We start from the raw sequence: 14,597 nt of genomic DNA on the forward strand, positions 1-14,597 counted from the left end.
CTTTTAGAAACTGTAAAACCACGGGTATTTGAATTATCTCATTCCTCTTGGCATCAAAGAGAGCTTTATATCTGGTGAAAAAGAGATGTGAAGAAAAAAAGTCATATCCACATAAACAAAAATCATGATTGGACATTGTTAATGATTTGTTGGACCTCACATTGGTGTAAGGGCAAAGATGGAGAAACACGTGACCCTGCGTGTTCTCGTGTGGCCCTGTGGGTTAGGGATCCAGCTTTGTCAACTGCTGTCGCTCAGGTTCTATTCCTCGCCTGGGAACTTCCATAGGCCATGGGTGTAGCCAAAAAAAAAAAAAAAAAAAAAACCAGAAACACGAAACCTTTAAAACCTAGTTCTAACTTGTGAAACTGCTCGTTTCAAGTTCTATATTTTTAAAAATGGACTAGGAGTTCCCGTTGTGGCTCAGCAAGGATCCATACCTCATCTGTGACCTACACCACAGCTTGTGGTAAAGCCAGATGCTTGACCCACTGAGTGAGGCCAGAGATGGAACCCACATCCTCACAGATGTCAGGTTCTTAATGCACTGAACCACAGTGGGAACTCCTAAATGGTAGATTTTAAAAAGTGTTTCACATGAAAAACTACTGTTATTTGAAGAACTGGATAAAAATGAAATATATTATGATTAAAGCTATGGGAATCAAGTTTATATATTTTTTAAAGTTTCTGGGGGAAAAGTGGCAATACCATCACGCTATCAAGGATTGTGTTTCCCATCCTGATAGAATTTTTGAATTCCAAGGATAAAGAGTACATTTTTAAAGTTTCCAGAGGAAAAGAAAGAAACACAGCAAATAACTGAGACTCAGACTGGTATGGGATAGTCCAGCCTTCACACTAAATGCTGGAGAAATGCAGCAACATTCTAAAGGAAAATGGGTTTGTAACTGGGACCCCATATCCAGCCAATTTGCAAATATTTGAGATACACAGATTTTTGCTGGGCTTGAAAAGTCACAGTAGCTCATTCAGGAAATGAATCACTCAAGATATATTTCAAGGAAAAAAATTATTCAAGATGTATTTCATTTTATTCAGAATTAATCTGAAAAGAAGCTAGGGTATACATTAACCTACATAAATATACAAATATAAAAAAGGGATTTGGTTTTGGTTCTAGAACTGTAACTATAGGCAACTTTTCTTTCTTCCTTTCTTCCTTCCTTCCTTTCTTTCTTTGGCTATGCCCATGGCATACAAAAATTCCAGGCCAGAGATTGATCCTGCGCAGCAGCAGTGACCCAAACCACAGCAATGACAGCACTGGGTCCACTGAGCCACCAGGGAACTTCTGCTTTTCTTTTCTTCTGTTCATATTTCCATATGAAGAGCAGCCCCTCTTATTATTAAAAATCATAATGGATGCCAAGAATTGGATTTCGTGTATTTATATATTTATTTTCCCTGTTAAAAAAAAAAAAGGTTTATTGCGCTGTTAGAATCATGTCCTAGTTGAACAGGACTGGACATTAAACAACACAGGCTTCAGGGGTGAACTGGTGACCTGCCTCGAGATCCTGCTGGGGATGTCTACATGCTGCCAGGACGCCCAGTTTGCTCGCTGGCCTTTGTGCTTTGAAATGCTTTTCCGAACGAACGCTGTGCCTGCAGTCTTCGCAAGTCACCCTTGGACTTTCCAGGGCCAGGGGCTCTTTTATATAACAAGTCCTGTCCCATGGGGCCCCAACAGAGACCACTGGGGCATTCCAGTGATTCTCAGGGAGGTCCCCCGCTGCCCCCTTCCCCGGTGGGAACTGCAGCCACAACTGGCCATGCCTGCCAGCATCAACCCCAAAGGGCCAGAACCAAGCATTTGCTGATCTAGGACTTGTACGGCAATGATGGAAAAACTGCAGCGAGGAATGCCCTCCTAAATTGAACAACAGAATTTGCCCCAAAATACTTTTTTACAGCACTAAATAATTGGCAAAAAAAGCTGCAAAAGTCATATTTACTGGGACACATCTGTTAAATAAAAACATTGTTTCACGTTCGTGTATAAAGACACAGGCGGTACAGGGGCATCACACACACACACGTGCAGGGACACGCCCACAGGCTGCCCACATGCTGGCCTTGGCCAGAAGGCGTGGTCACAGCTGGAGGACAGGGCCCTTGGCCGCTGGTCATCTCTGTCTTGCCCAGAGATTTCCTAAATTTAAACCCACTTCCTGTCTACCGTGCCCTCATCTAGAACCTGGTCCTTCTTTCGCATCCTAAGTATTGTGAATCGATCTGACTAACTCCATGGCTCTCAGCTGAGTGCTGAACTCAGACGGGAGACAGGTGGAATGGATTCACTCTGGAAAACGTGGATGTGACGATGGGTCCTTTCTATTCCAATTCCCCCTTGTCCTTGATGACCAGTCCCAATGAAGAGCTCTTGGAACGGGGAGAAACTGCTCAGAAGAAACCCACTGGCCCACAAGGTGAAAGAAACACAATGCCAGTTAGAACAATGCTTCTTCTCAGTATTTCTGAATAAATACCTGTGGATAAGCAGGTCTTGCCGAGATAGAGGATAAATGTGTATCTGTGAATTTGCAAAGCATCAAATAATGAAGGATAGCTTAATGTCATCATCTTTAGTAGCTAAGCGAGCTCAAGGAGGAAAAATAATAGAGGAATAATAGCTCATTGCTTTCCTGATGCTGGCTGCCGTGAATACAGTTGCTGTCATCGTAAGACAGATTCCCTGGTACTTCCTTCATCCAAAAATGCTGCGCCTTTTGGAATTGGGTCATTAATTATTAATTAAAGTAGATGTTTGGGGTGGAGATGGCAGTTGCTAGGTCTTTGTCCCTGAAACCCAAGAACTGGGCGTTTTGATCCTATGTATGTTTCCTGATTTCCATTTGCTACAAGCTGTTATGTTGTCAACAGGTATCTTAGTACCTCGCCTTCCTGTTCATTGCTTGTAGTGCTTTCAAAGAGTCTCTGTCTAGTTTGGAAATGGGTGGTATGTAGCTGAGTGCATGAAGGTTTCACATGCTGTAAATAGTAATAAGCTGTCATGTGATAAAGAACAAAGTGGGGGAGTTCCCTAGTGGCTCAGAGGGTTAAGGATCTAGTGTTGTCATTGCTGTGGTACCCATCAAGGCTATGGCTCGAGTTTGACCCCTGGCCCTGGAATTTCTGCATGCCGCAGGCATGGCCCCCCCCCCAAAACAAAAACAAACACAAAAAAAACAAGGTGGGGAAAAACAAGTATAACAGTTATGCTGTGTATGTTTGATTTTTGAGGGGGAAAAAGAGGGAACACTGTTGTTTCTTTTTTTATTTTTTTCTCCCTTCCTTTTCCCACTTTAGACAAAACCTGTTGCATTTGCAGTTCGGACAAACGTCAACTACAGTGCAGCCCACGAAGATGATGTCCCAGTGCCAGGCATGGCCATCTCATTCGAAGCAAAAGATTTTCTGCATGTTAAGGAAGTAAGGACAAGAATTTGAATTTCTCTCCATGTGATTATTTTCTACCTTGAGACATCATTTTTCATTTCTCATTGCTGTGAAGTAGCTTTGCGTGTAGCCACCATTGTGTAACAGACGCATGAAGCAGTGCCTCTCAACCGTTTCTATTAAAAATATAACCCTCTTAAAGAAGAAAAAAGTCACAAGCCTCTTGGAATAACCTCAAGGCTCCCCTGGGCTCTGTGACCCAGAAATTGAGAACCGCTGGAGTCGATGATCCTTTTTTGATGCTTAACCTGTACTTTTTCTTCGCATGTTTCACCTTGACTTTGTGTCTTTTTTTTTTTCCCCTCATGCCCCAAGTTTAAGTGTCTGGGGAGGGTTTAATAATAGTATCTACAATTCATGATCTCTGCTCTCTGCTAATAAGATCTAAACTCAGGCCACTGTAGTTTATCCTTTCTCCTTCTTTGGTGGTAAATTTCTGCATGGGAAGGGAAAATGGATGGAATTAGAGCAAACAAGGCAAGAAACAGCAGGAAAAGCCCTTTTCCACCATCTCCAAAAGCCTCTACCTTTTGTTAACAGTGACTCAATCTGTAAATTGGAAACGTTCACTCTTAATTAAGGGTTTACTTTGAGTCAACATTTGTCAGATGCCTGCTGTGCAGAACATTGTATTAAATGGCCAGAAAATTCCCCCCTACACAGAGTTCTCAGTGTGTGAACATAAGGTCTTCTTGAACCTGCAGGAATTCCCAAGTGGAGTGCTTCCATAGGGGGTGGGGGGCGGAAGGGGGCGGAGCATATGTAAATGTATCTACTCAGGCACTTGAAGGCTCTGAGCCCAGGAGGTGATGACTGCCAATTAAAAGAGCCTAGAGAGAGAGTTTGGGGTTGGTAGATACAAACTATTACTTTTAGAATAGATAAGCACAGGGAACTCTATCCAATCTCTTGGGATAGACCGTGATGGGAGATAGTAATGAGAAAAAGAATGTATATATATATATGTATGACCGGGTCACTTTGCTATACAGCAGAAATTGACACAACACTGTAAACCAACTGTAATTTTTTAAAAATGATTTAAGAGTTCCTGTTGTGGCTCAGCAGACACGAACCTGACTAGTATCCATGAGGACACAGGTTCGATCCCTGGCCCCACTCAGTGGGTCAAGGATCTGGCATTGCCTGAGCTGTAGTGTAGGTCACAGATGTGGCTCAGATCTCACATTGCTGTGAATGTGGTATAGGCCAGCTGCTGCAGCTCCAATTGGACCCCTAGCCTGGGAACCTCCACATGCTGCAAGTGCAGCCCTAAAAAAAAAAATAATAATAATAATAAATAAATTAATTAAAAATTAAAAAATAAATTTTAAAAAATGATTTTAAAAATAATTTAAAAAATAAAAGATCCTAGAGAATTGAGAGCCTCCATATCTTTAACTTATCAAGAGAGATGTTATATCACTTTGGCTCGGAAGTAAAGACAGAAAGTTTTCAGAAGTATGGCATGCCCTAGAATCTCACTTTACAACAGGAATTAAGAGTAATCCAGGGCCTCGTTCCAATGGCTGATATTTACAAAAGAAACAGAAGAAAAATAGAATGACTATTCTTCTTTGAAATGTTCAAGAACAGACTTGAAACACACTCTTCGGTTGAGGGACCTCAAACCAGATCATAAAGGAATTTCCCGGTGGCTCAGCAGGTTAAGGATCCAGTATTTGCATTGCAGCAGCCCTGATTGCTGCTGTGGCACGAGTTCAGGGATTGAACATCCCTGGCCTAGGAATTTTCACAGACTATAGGTGGGTCCAAAAAAGAAAAAAAACAAAAAACAAAAAAAACCCATATCATGAGGATTTAGGATAACGGAGTTCCCCTTGTGGTTCAGTGGTAACGAACCCAACTAGTATCCATGAGGATGCATGTTCGATTCCTGGTCTTGCTCACTGGGTTAAAGATCTGGCGTTGCCGTGAGCTGTGCTGTAAGTCACAGGCGCAGCTCATATCCCACGCTTCTGTGGCTGTGGTGTAGGCTGTCAGCTCTAGCTCCAATTTGACCCCTAGCCTGGGAACTCCATATGCTGAGGTGTGGTCCTAAAAAGACCAAAAAAAAAAAAAAAAAAATTAGAATAAATATCCCAAGGACAAGAAAAAAGTGGTAACATCACTGTAAGGGGAGAAATCATTTATGAACACTGTATCATGGGAATTATAAATCTGTTTGCGCAGAGTAACATTTTGCTCTGACACCAATTTTTCAGGCAGGTTTCAGGATTTATCGCTTACTCTAAATACTTCTAATTAATCTGATTATATAAGAGGAAGCTCTCTGTAGGACGCCCTAGTTCCTCCTGGTCGCTTGTGAGAGAGAGCTCTTCATCTTTGAGCCAGGAGAATTTTTCCTGGATTTAGCTGAATTATTGAGCATCCCGAAAATACTTGGCTCTTCACACACTCCGCACATGAACCTGAGCGTGATGGTTAAGGCAGAGTTCACGGTACTAGCCCTGATAGTTCTCTCCACTGAAAAGAGTGAATGGAGAATAAAAATGATTTGAAGATTTGTTGAACTTCTAGGTACTGATGTGAACATTTCTGGTTTTCTGTTTAGAAATTTAACAATGACTGGTGGATAGGGCGATTGGTTAAAGAAGGCTGTGAAATCGGATTCATTCCAAGCCCAGTCAAGCTAGAAAATATGAGGCTACAGCATGAACAGAGAGCCAAGCAAGGGAAATTCTACTCCAGGTAGGAGAAGAATATCAAGTGTTTATGTCAAAGTTCAGATTATGCTATTATTCATGTACTTTCGGTTGTTGTGGTCTGCAGTCTTTATTATATGTTAAAAAGCACACTGGCAATAGGGTTTAGAAAGCATCACAAATCCTGCTTTTAAAAAACTTCAGGGAGTTCCCTGATGGCTTATTGGGTTAAGGATCTGGCATTGTCACTGCTGTGACTCGGGTCAATGCTATGCCGTGGACTCAGTCCCTGGCCCTCAAACTTCTTTATGCTAAGTGCATGCCCCCCCACCCCCCAAAAAAATAGGTGCAATGTAGGTCAACAAAGCTTGTGCATTTTTCTTATAGGGTGGTGGAAATCTGATACTGTTCATTCAATTTCTGGTGTTGTATTGGCTTTATCATTTATTTTTCTCTTCTCTGTATTGATAATGGCATCTCTCTTTTTTTCTTTTTCTTTTTTTGGTTGCCCTGAGACATGTGGAGCTTCCAGGCCAGGGATCAGATCCAAGCTGAGCTGCGAACTAAGCCACAGTTGTGGCAATGCCAGATTCTTAACCCACTGTGCCCGGCTGGGGATCCAACCCAAGTCCCAGCACTCCCAAGTGGCTCCTGATCCTGTTGCGCCACAGCAGGAGTCCTGATAATGGCATCTACATACTAGTTAATAAAGGCTTTCTCTGCTTCTTCATATACAAACTGAGAAAGGAAAACTACTTCTCATGGGGTAGGAAGGGAGACATTTTTGCCACAGTTGTTAAGAAGGCACAGTTTCCTTTGCCTCCCAACTGGGGGGTCCCTGGTCTAGCGCCTTGTAATCAGCTCAGCTTCATAAGAACCTAAAGGAATGGTAGGTATTTGAGCCTCAACTTCAGAGTTGAAGAAACAGAAGTTAGGGGACCTTACCGACATTTCACAACTGGTGAGGCAGCACCAAGATGAAAACACAATCCATCTGTCAGTAGCTGAACCTCAGATGGAAACAAGCTAAGCTGCAAATTGTGTGGCAAATTATTATTATTACTGCCATCTGTTATTTACTGTTTTTTTTTTCTCTTTTTTTTTTATAAGTATCTCTTTATGTTCATTTGATTTATTTTTCTTCTTCTTTTTTTTCATGGCTGCAGCTGGGCCATATGAAAGTTCCCAAGCTAGGACTGGATCCTTTTTTTTTTTTTTTTTTTTTTTTATTTTCCCACTGTACAGCAAGGGGGTCAGGTTATCCTTAGATGTATACATTGCAGTTACAGTTTTTTCCCCCACCCTTTCTTCTGTTGCGGCATGAGTATCTAGACATAGTTCTTAATGCTATTCAGCAGGATCTCCTTGTAAATCTATTCTATGTTGTGTCTGATAATCTACTGTGGAGGACCAGGGATGGAAGCCACACCTCCACAGTATCTTCAGCTGCTGCAGTTGGATTCTTAACCCACTGCACCACAGCGGAAACTCCCTAATTTTCTTTCGTTTATTTTGTCCTGTCTCTTTCCCTAAGTATTTGCTTAAGTATGCGAACATACTTTGACTTGTTTTCAGAGTTTTTTACGTCTCCTAACATTTGAGATACTCTTCTGTTTTGAGGATTAACTAGAATTCAGCAGTATTTAGAAACTCAGATATGTTAAGTTATAAAAAAAAAATCAGCAGAAATCAAAGGCAGTGAAATTGGAGCACAGCTCAAGAACATGGCATTTTTATAGAATTAAATGTGAAGGGCAAATTTGCATTCTGAACGTTTTGGCTCTTAGCCGTGTTTGTCATAATTTGACACAATTCAAAGAGAACTTTGACTGTTACTAATATTCAAAGAGAATATAAAACAAACCCAAGCTTGAACTGGAATTAAAAAAAAAAAAAAAACTTCTGTAAGAAAATGTTTTGGTCTTGGTAATGGGGATTCTTATATAACTGCCAGAAATTGCTTCTCTAAATAGCACTTTTTATTACTTTTACATATTTTCTGGTATCCTTGTTAAATGTGCCAGAGTATCTTTTAAGAACCTTAAAAAGATAACAGAGAGGAAGTTCCCATTGTGGCTCAGTGGTAACGAGCCCCACCTAGTATCTGTGAGAATTCAGGTTCAATTCCTTGCCTTGCTCTGTGGGTTAAGGATCCAGCGTTGCTGTGAGCTGTGGTGTAGCTCGAAGATGAGGCTCGGATCCTGTGTTGCTGTGTCTGTGGTGTAGGCCAGCATCTGTAGCTCCAATTAGACCCCCAGCCTGGGCACTTCCATATGACACAGGTGCAGCCCTAAAAAGCAAAGAATAATAATAATAATAATAATAATAATAATAATAATAATAATAATAATAGATAATCTAAAAAAAAAAGACATCTCGATAGTTGCTTAAAGGTTTTTGTTTGTTTGTTTGTTTGTTTGTTTTGTCTTTTTGCCGTTTCTTGGGCCACTCCCGTGGCACATGGAGGTTCCCAGGCTAGGGGTCTAATCGAAGCTGAAGCCACCGGCCTACGCCAGAGCCACAGCAACGTGGGATCCGAGCCGCATCTGCAACCTACACCACAGCTCACAGCAACGCCGGATCCCCAACCCACTGAGCAAGGGCAGGGACCGAACCCGCAACCTCATGGTTCCTAGTTGGATTCGTTAACCACTTCACCACGACGGGAACTCCTGCTTAAAGTTTCTAATGTTTGTCTTTTTACACAGTAAAATGCCAGAATGGTAGCAATAAAATTCAGCCTATTACTGGTATTTTAATGCAAGTTATATTTTCTTATTAATATTTATGAAATACTAAATTGTGTAAATATCCAAGGGCAATATGCATAGACACTGTAGCAAGTTTTTGCCACTAGACCCTGGCTTGGCTGTGATAATAAATGTCTGGTCATAAGATTGTCTTGTTGAAATTCCATGTCATTCTTTTTTTCTTTTTTTTTTTTTTTTTGTCTTTTTGCCTTTTTTTAGGGCCGCTCCCACGGCATATGGAGGTTCCCAGGCTAGGGGTCGAATTGGAGCCATAGCCACCAGCCTACGCCAGAGCCACAGCAACGCGGGATCCGAGCCGCATCTGCGACCTACACCACAGCTCACGGCAATGCCAGATCGTTAACCCACTGAGCAAGGCCAGGGATCAAACCCGCAACCTCATGGTTCCTAGTCGGATTCGTTAACCACTACACCACGACAGGAACTCTAAAATTCCATGTCATTCTTTTAAAATGTTCCTTTCCATCCACTTCTGTAAAGAGGCCGTTTAATGTATTATTTATCGAGCTGGTCCACTGGTAAAAACATAAGTACCACTGTTCTAATATCAACTCCAAAGTTTCTAAGACACTGAAACATGTCTTGGATCACACTTTAGAATTTGGTAAAACTGAAGTATTTGTTCTTGAGATCATTCTGAAATTAATCAAGTTTAAATCTCCCTGTTAGCCATGCTTGAGAAATGTTCCAGAGAGTATTTCATGACAGGTTGCTCATGAAAAGTTGCAACAATTCAATCTTAGGACACTACAAAGAATCAAGCTAAGGAGCTCACCTTGTGGCTCAGTGTTGTCTCGGTGAGGATGTGGGTTTGATCCCTGCTTCATTCAGTGGGTTAAGGATCTGGCATTGCCACATCCAGTGTAGGTCGCAGAAGCAGCTCAGATCTTATGTTGCTGTGGCTGTGACATAGACCTGCAGCTGTGGCTCCGATTCAAGCCCTGGCCTGGGACCTTCCACATGCTGTAAAAAAAAAAAAAAAAAAAAAATTCTAAGACAAAGGAACAGGAACCAACCAAGCAGGAAACAGCAAATTTGGGTGTTAGCCTTCAGGTTCTATTCATTGCTTCTGAGAGTCTTAAAAATAAGAAGCAAAGGAAATCTTGGTTTTTATCTCGCTACGATCCTGATGGCTAATTTGAGGGCTGCTGAACGTACCCTAGTTTTCTTCTCTCAGGGCCTCTTAAAAATGTTTGTTTGTTTGTTTTGACCACCCCACGGCATATGGAAACTCCCAGGCAAGGGATCAGGTCTGATCTGCAGTCGCATCCTACGCCACCGCTGCAGCAACCCCCAGGTCCACTGTGCCAGGCTGAGGATTGAACCTGCATCCTGGTGCTGCAGAGATGCTGCCACAGCAGGAACTCCTTGACATCAAATTTGAAACAGAGACGGTGATGTGGCTGTTTCAAGTACTCCACGAATCTCCACTGGGAAATTACTCTTTGCCTCCTTGTCGCCAAGACAGATTTCAAGTTTGATAAAGACGCAATGTGTATGTTGATTGAGCAGTAGAAATGTTTTAATATCTGAAATAAGTGTCAGATGTAATATCAGTTTTTGCTTTACTCTAGTAAATCAGGAGGAAACTCATCATCCAGTTTGGGTGACATAGTACCTAGTTCCAGAAAATCGACACCTCCATCATCTGGTAAGTAGGTACTAAGTGCTGACCAGCACATAACGGTGTTTCATGCTTCCTTCAGTCTTACCTAGTTTACCTAGACCAGATGACTTAGGTTAACCCTAGAGATCAGAGGGTTCAAAGGGATCAGACGTGGGAATGGCTGGTTATTAACGAACCCAACTAGCATCCATGAGGATGCAGGTTTGATCCCTGGCTTCGTTCAGCGGGTTAAGGATCCGGCATTGCCGTGAGCTGTGGTGTAGGTCACAGATGCGGCTCGGATCCCTTGTTGCCGTGGCTGTGGTGTAGGCCAGCGGCTATACCTCCAATTGGACCCCTAGCCTGGGAACCTCCATATGCTGCAGGTGCAGCCTCCCCCCAAGCAAAACAAAAAAATGAAAAAAAGAGAGAGAGAGAGAATGGCCGGATGGCATTAGGAACAATCTGGGGAACATTTTTTTCTGGCTTTGAGAAAAAAAAGAACAGTGTCAGTGTGTTGACTCTGAGTCGCCTAGATGATCTAAGTGATGGACGTATTTAACCTTCTACCCCTACCCCCCACCATGATGCCCAGCACCTGTCACAGACAATAAATGGACAGATGTGTCAGATGTAATATCAGATATCCAGCTTCAACCACAGTGCCATGTGAGGTGTTGCCCTCGACGTTAAAGTAAAAGAGGAGAAAAACTTTAGGAAGGTGAGAAAAGGAGAATGAAGTGATGACGGATGGATGGTTCTCACAGGAGGTCTCCCCAGGAGGCTCTGTGCAACTTGCAGAAGATGAGCGGAAACACCAAGCAAAAGATGGAAACACCTGCAGGAAGAATAACACTGTTTTCTTTCCCAAGCACTGGAGAAGGACACCAACTTACATGACTTGAGATAAACAATGAGACTTTTTTTTTTTTAAGGATAAGTCAATAGTCTGTGAGACACACTTTCAAAACTATTTCTTGGAGTTCCTGTTGTGGCTCAGTAGTAACGAGCCAGATTAGTATCTGTAGGACATGAGTTCGATCCTTGGCCTTGTTCAGTAGGTTAAGGATCTGGCACGGCTGTGGCGTAGGCTGGCAGCTGCAGCTCCAATTCGATCCCAAGCCTGGGAACTTCCATATGCCGTGGGTACAGCTCCAAAAAGCACATACACACACACACCAATCATATATATATAGAATTATTTTTGGTTGCTCTGAAGGTCATTAACCAAATTTGGATGGGCTAAAACTGGTAACTCTACCATTCTGGGAAAAACTTGAAGACAAAAGAGTTGAGTTGGATGAAAAACCATCGTCACAGTCTTGGTTTGCTAAGAGATGCAGATAGGAGTCAGAGTAAGATTATAAAGATGGGCCAGTGGAGGATTTGAGTGAAATGATGCTGTGTGGGAGTTCTAGGAATTTGGAAGTGGGACAAGGTCAGAGACAGAGACGTGTGCATCTATGGAGAAGTGAAGGAACAGCGTTGTTGTGCCATGATCCCTGTGTCTTCAGGCAGGATCCCCCCCTTCCTGACGGTCATGCCTTGTTCCCAGATGTTGGCAGCTCTTAGAGACCAACCATGGGCTTCTTTGTAAGAAACCAAAGGACTTTTTAAGTGAGCAAAATCTGAGCATAATAAAAAATGCATTGCTGTAGAATGCATCTTGATTTCCAAAACCACGAACGTCTAACTCGCAGTAATTCTAAGGGGCCCCAAATTAAGTAACATAGTCTGTTTGAAATGAAAATCAAAGCCTTTTATGTATTGGGTGAGGTTGGTGTCTTCCCTTGAGCAGTGGGGATCTGGGGTCCCTGGAAGCACAGGCAAGAGGAGGCTTATCTCTGCTCCTCCAACACGTGGTGTTAGCCGGGATTATGATAAAAACCGTATACTCTTCCTGTGTGTCTTAAAGACTGTCTTGGAGACTCCCGAGGAGGGTCACTAGGCTCCTGAAATGGGAACAGGCCAGTTCACACTGGGGTAATGCGGAAGCCCCGCCCACAGATGCCAGCCCCACCCCCTTCTATAAACCAGGAAGATTCTTCCATCCCCTTCAACCCAAGGGTAGCCTTTTGCATCATGTAGGCAATATAATGAGGCCTGGCCCATGTATTTTGAAGAGTAAGTTAGTGTGTTTGGGGGAAAAAAAAATTTTCATGTTTGTTGTCAGATGTTAGTCATTACTAAAGAAAGTTCAATGAAGTTCAAGTTCAATGAAGAATTACATGTGATAAAGATGATTTTAAACTTCACTCAAGCTTTATACAGAGAAAGGACTTTGGAATCAGTTGTCTGAACACCAAGGGCAGAAAACACAGACTCGGAGTACCCGTGGTGGATCAGCACGTTCAGAACCCGACGTAGTGTCCGTCAGGATGAGGGTTTGATCCCTGGCTTCACTCAGTGGGTCTAGGACCTGATGTTGCCATGGCTGTGGCGTAGACCTCAGCTGCAGCTCTGATGTGACCCCTAGCCTGGTAACTTCCTTGTGCTGCAGTTGTGGCTGTGAAAAGAAAGAAAGAAAGAGAACATGGACTCTGTGGACTGGAAATATGAACCAACCACAAAATGTATAATAGGCACATCAGGCTCCAGCTAGAGTTTTTCATGCCAACACTACAATGTACCTGACGGAAAACATCAGAAAACACTATAGAGGTCCCTCTGCCCCACCTCCAGGGAAAACTGCTTCATCTATCAGATATGGATTGGACTCCAGTTATAATTGTCATCTTTGTTTCCCGAGGCCCTGACTGCAATTCACCTCACCCATGGCTTGACCAAAGAATGGAAGCGCTTGCCCAAAGTAACTCTAATTGGAGATTCCCCAGGATTTTGAAAAGGAAATATTTCCACCTCACACATGGCTAGTGAGGGAGCAGCTGGTTGCACAAAGCATACCCTGTTCCTACACGTCGGTGTACACACGTGCTCGCCACTCAACTCTGTCCATCTAAGACTAAATTTAGCATTCCAGAAATGTTCCCAAGGCTGTCTATCCATCCTTCTCCAAAAAAAAAAAAAAAAAACCCAGTTTTTAAAAATAAAGTATGCTGGTGAAGAAGAATAAAAAAGCTATTTTGGAAGTCCCATCACGGCTCAGCAGTTAATGAACCCGACTAGAATCCATGAGGATGCGGGTTTGAGCCCTGGCCTGACTCCATGGGTTAAGGACCTGGTGTTGCTGTGAGCTGTGATGTAGGTCGAAGACATGGCTCAGATCCCACGTTGCTATGGCTGTGGTGTAGACTGGCAGCTGCAGCTCCAACTGGACCCCTAGCCTGGGAACTTCCATATGTCATGAGTGCAGCCCTAAAAAGACCAAAAAAAAAAAAAAAAAAACTGTTATTTTTAGGAGTTCCCTGATGGTTTAGTGGGTTAAGGATCTGGCATTGTCACTGCTGTGGCTCAAGTTGCTGCTATGGCTCGGATTCAATCCCTGGCCCAGGAACATCCACATGCTATGGGTGAAGCCAAAAAAAGAAGAAGGAGGAACTATTTTTAAAGAAAGCAGTTTTCCCCAAGTAAATACCAATGTTTGCCAAGATACGCACATCCAAGTATGGAATTCAAAAGGGTCACATCTTTCATCTCTCAGTATAAGGAGAACCAGCTGAGCCTTTATTAGGCTTTATTAGTGTATTAGCCTTTATTATAATAGATTGTTTTATTAGTATATTAGCCTTTATTGGAATAGAGAGTTCTAGATAGAGAGGAACATAATTCTTAATGCTTAGTCAGTTTCTTTAATGTGCTTTGAAAATAGCCAAATGTTTTAGAATTTTGCGTCTTGGGACAAACCCAGATGCTTTTAAATTTGCATTAATCAAAGTCAGGACAGGTAAGTTGGAAAGTCCCTACTGTGGGATGTTGAGCCCATGTGTCCAAATACAGGCAAATTTCAAACCTGACTCAAGCTGGAGGTTGGGGGTGGGGGGATGTGGCCAAACATCTGGGTGTTGGCACAGCTAAGTTTTGTATGTGTTTCCACTCTAAATAAAAAACTCATCTGCTGATCACCATGGACCAGATTCAATGGACACACCATAAAACTCACTTTGTGAACTT

The 14,597-nt window shown here is 42.6% G+C and overlaps 1 protein-coding gene across 12 annotated transcripts in view; it reads left to right on the forward strand.

Annotated features, from left to right (window-relative positions):
* CACNB2 (calcium voltage-gated channel auxiliary subunit beta 2) overlaps positions 1-14,597 on the forward strand; it is a 455,426-nt gene that overhangs the window by 393,818 nt on the left and 47,011 nt on the right. For 11 of the 12 annotated variants that reach the window (XM_084980209.1, XM_084980211.1, XM_084980210.1 and 8 more), the window contains 3 exons: positions 3,334-3,456; positions 6,059-6,195; positions 10,495-10,571. In XM_084980209.1, coding sequence (XP_084836335.1) covers positions 3,334-3,456; positions 6,059-6,195; positions 10,495-10,571 — 337 coding nt within the window. Of the gene's footprint in view, positions 1-3,333; positions 3,457-6,058; positions 6,196-10,494; positions 10,572-14,597 lie in introns of those variants that run through there. The other variant, XM_084980215.1, reaches the window with a different exon arrangement.

This window comes from Sus scrofa, chromosome 10 (genome assembly GCF_054392235.1).
Source record: "Sus scrofa isolate SSC_HxYL_T2T_F1_AM1 chromosome 10, Sscrofa_HxYL_maternal_Yorkshire_Landrace_v2.0, whole genome shotgun sequence".
NCBI classification, from domain to species: domain Eukaryota; kingdom Metazoa; phylum Chordata; class Mammalia; order Artiodactyla; family Suidae; genus Sus; species Sus scrofa.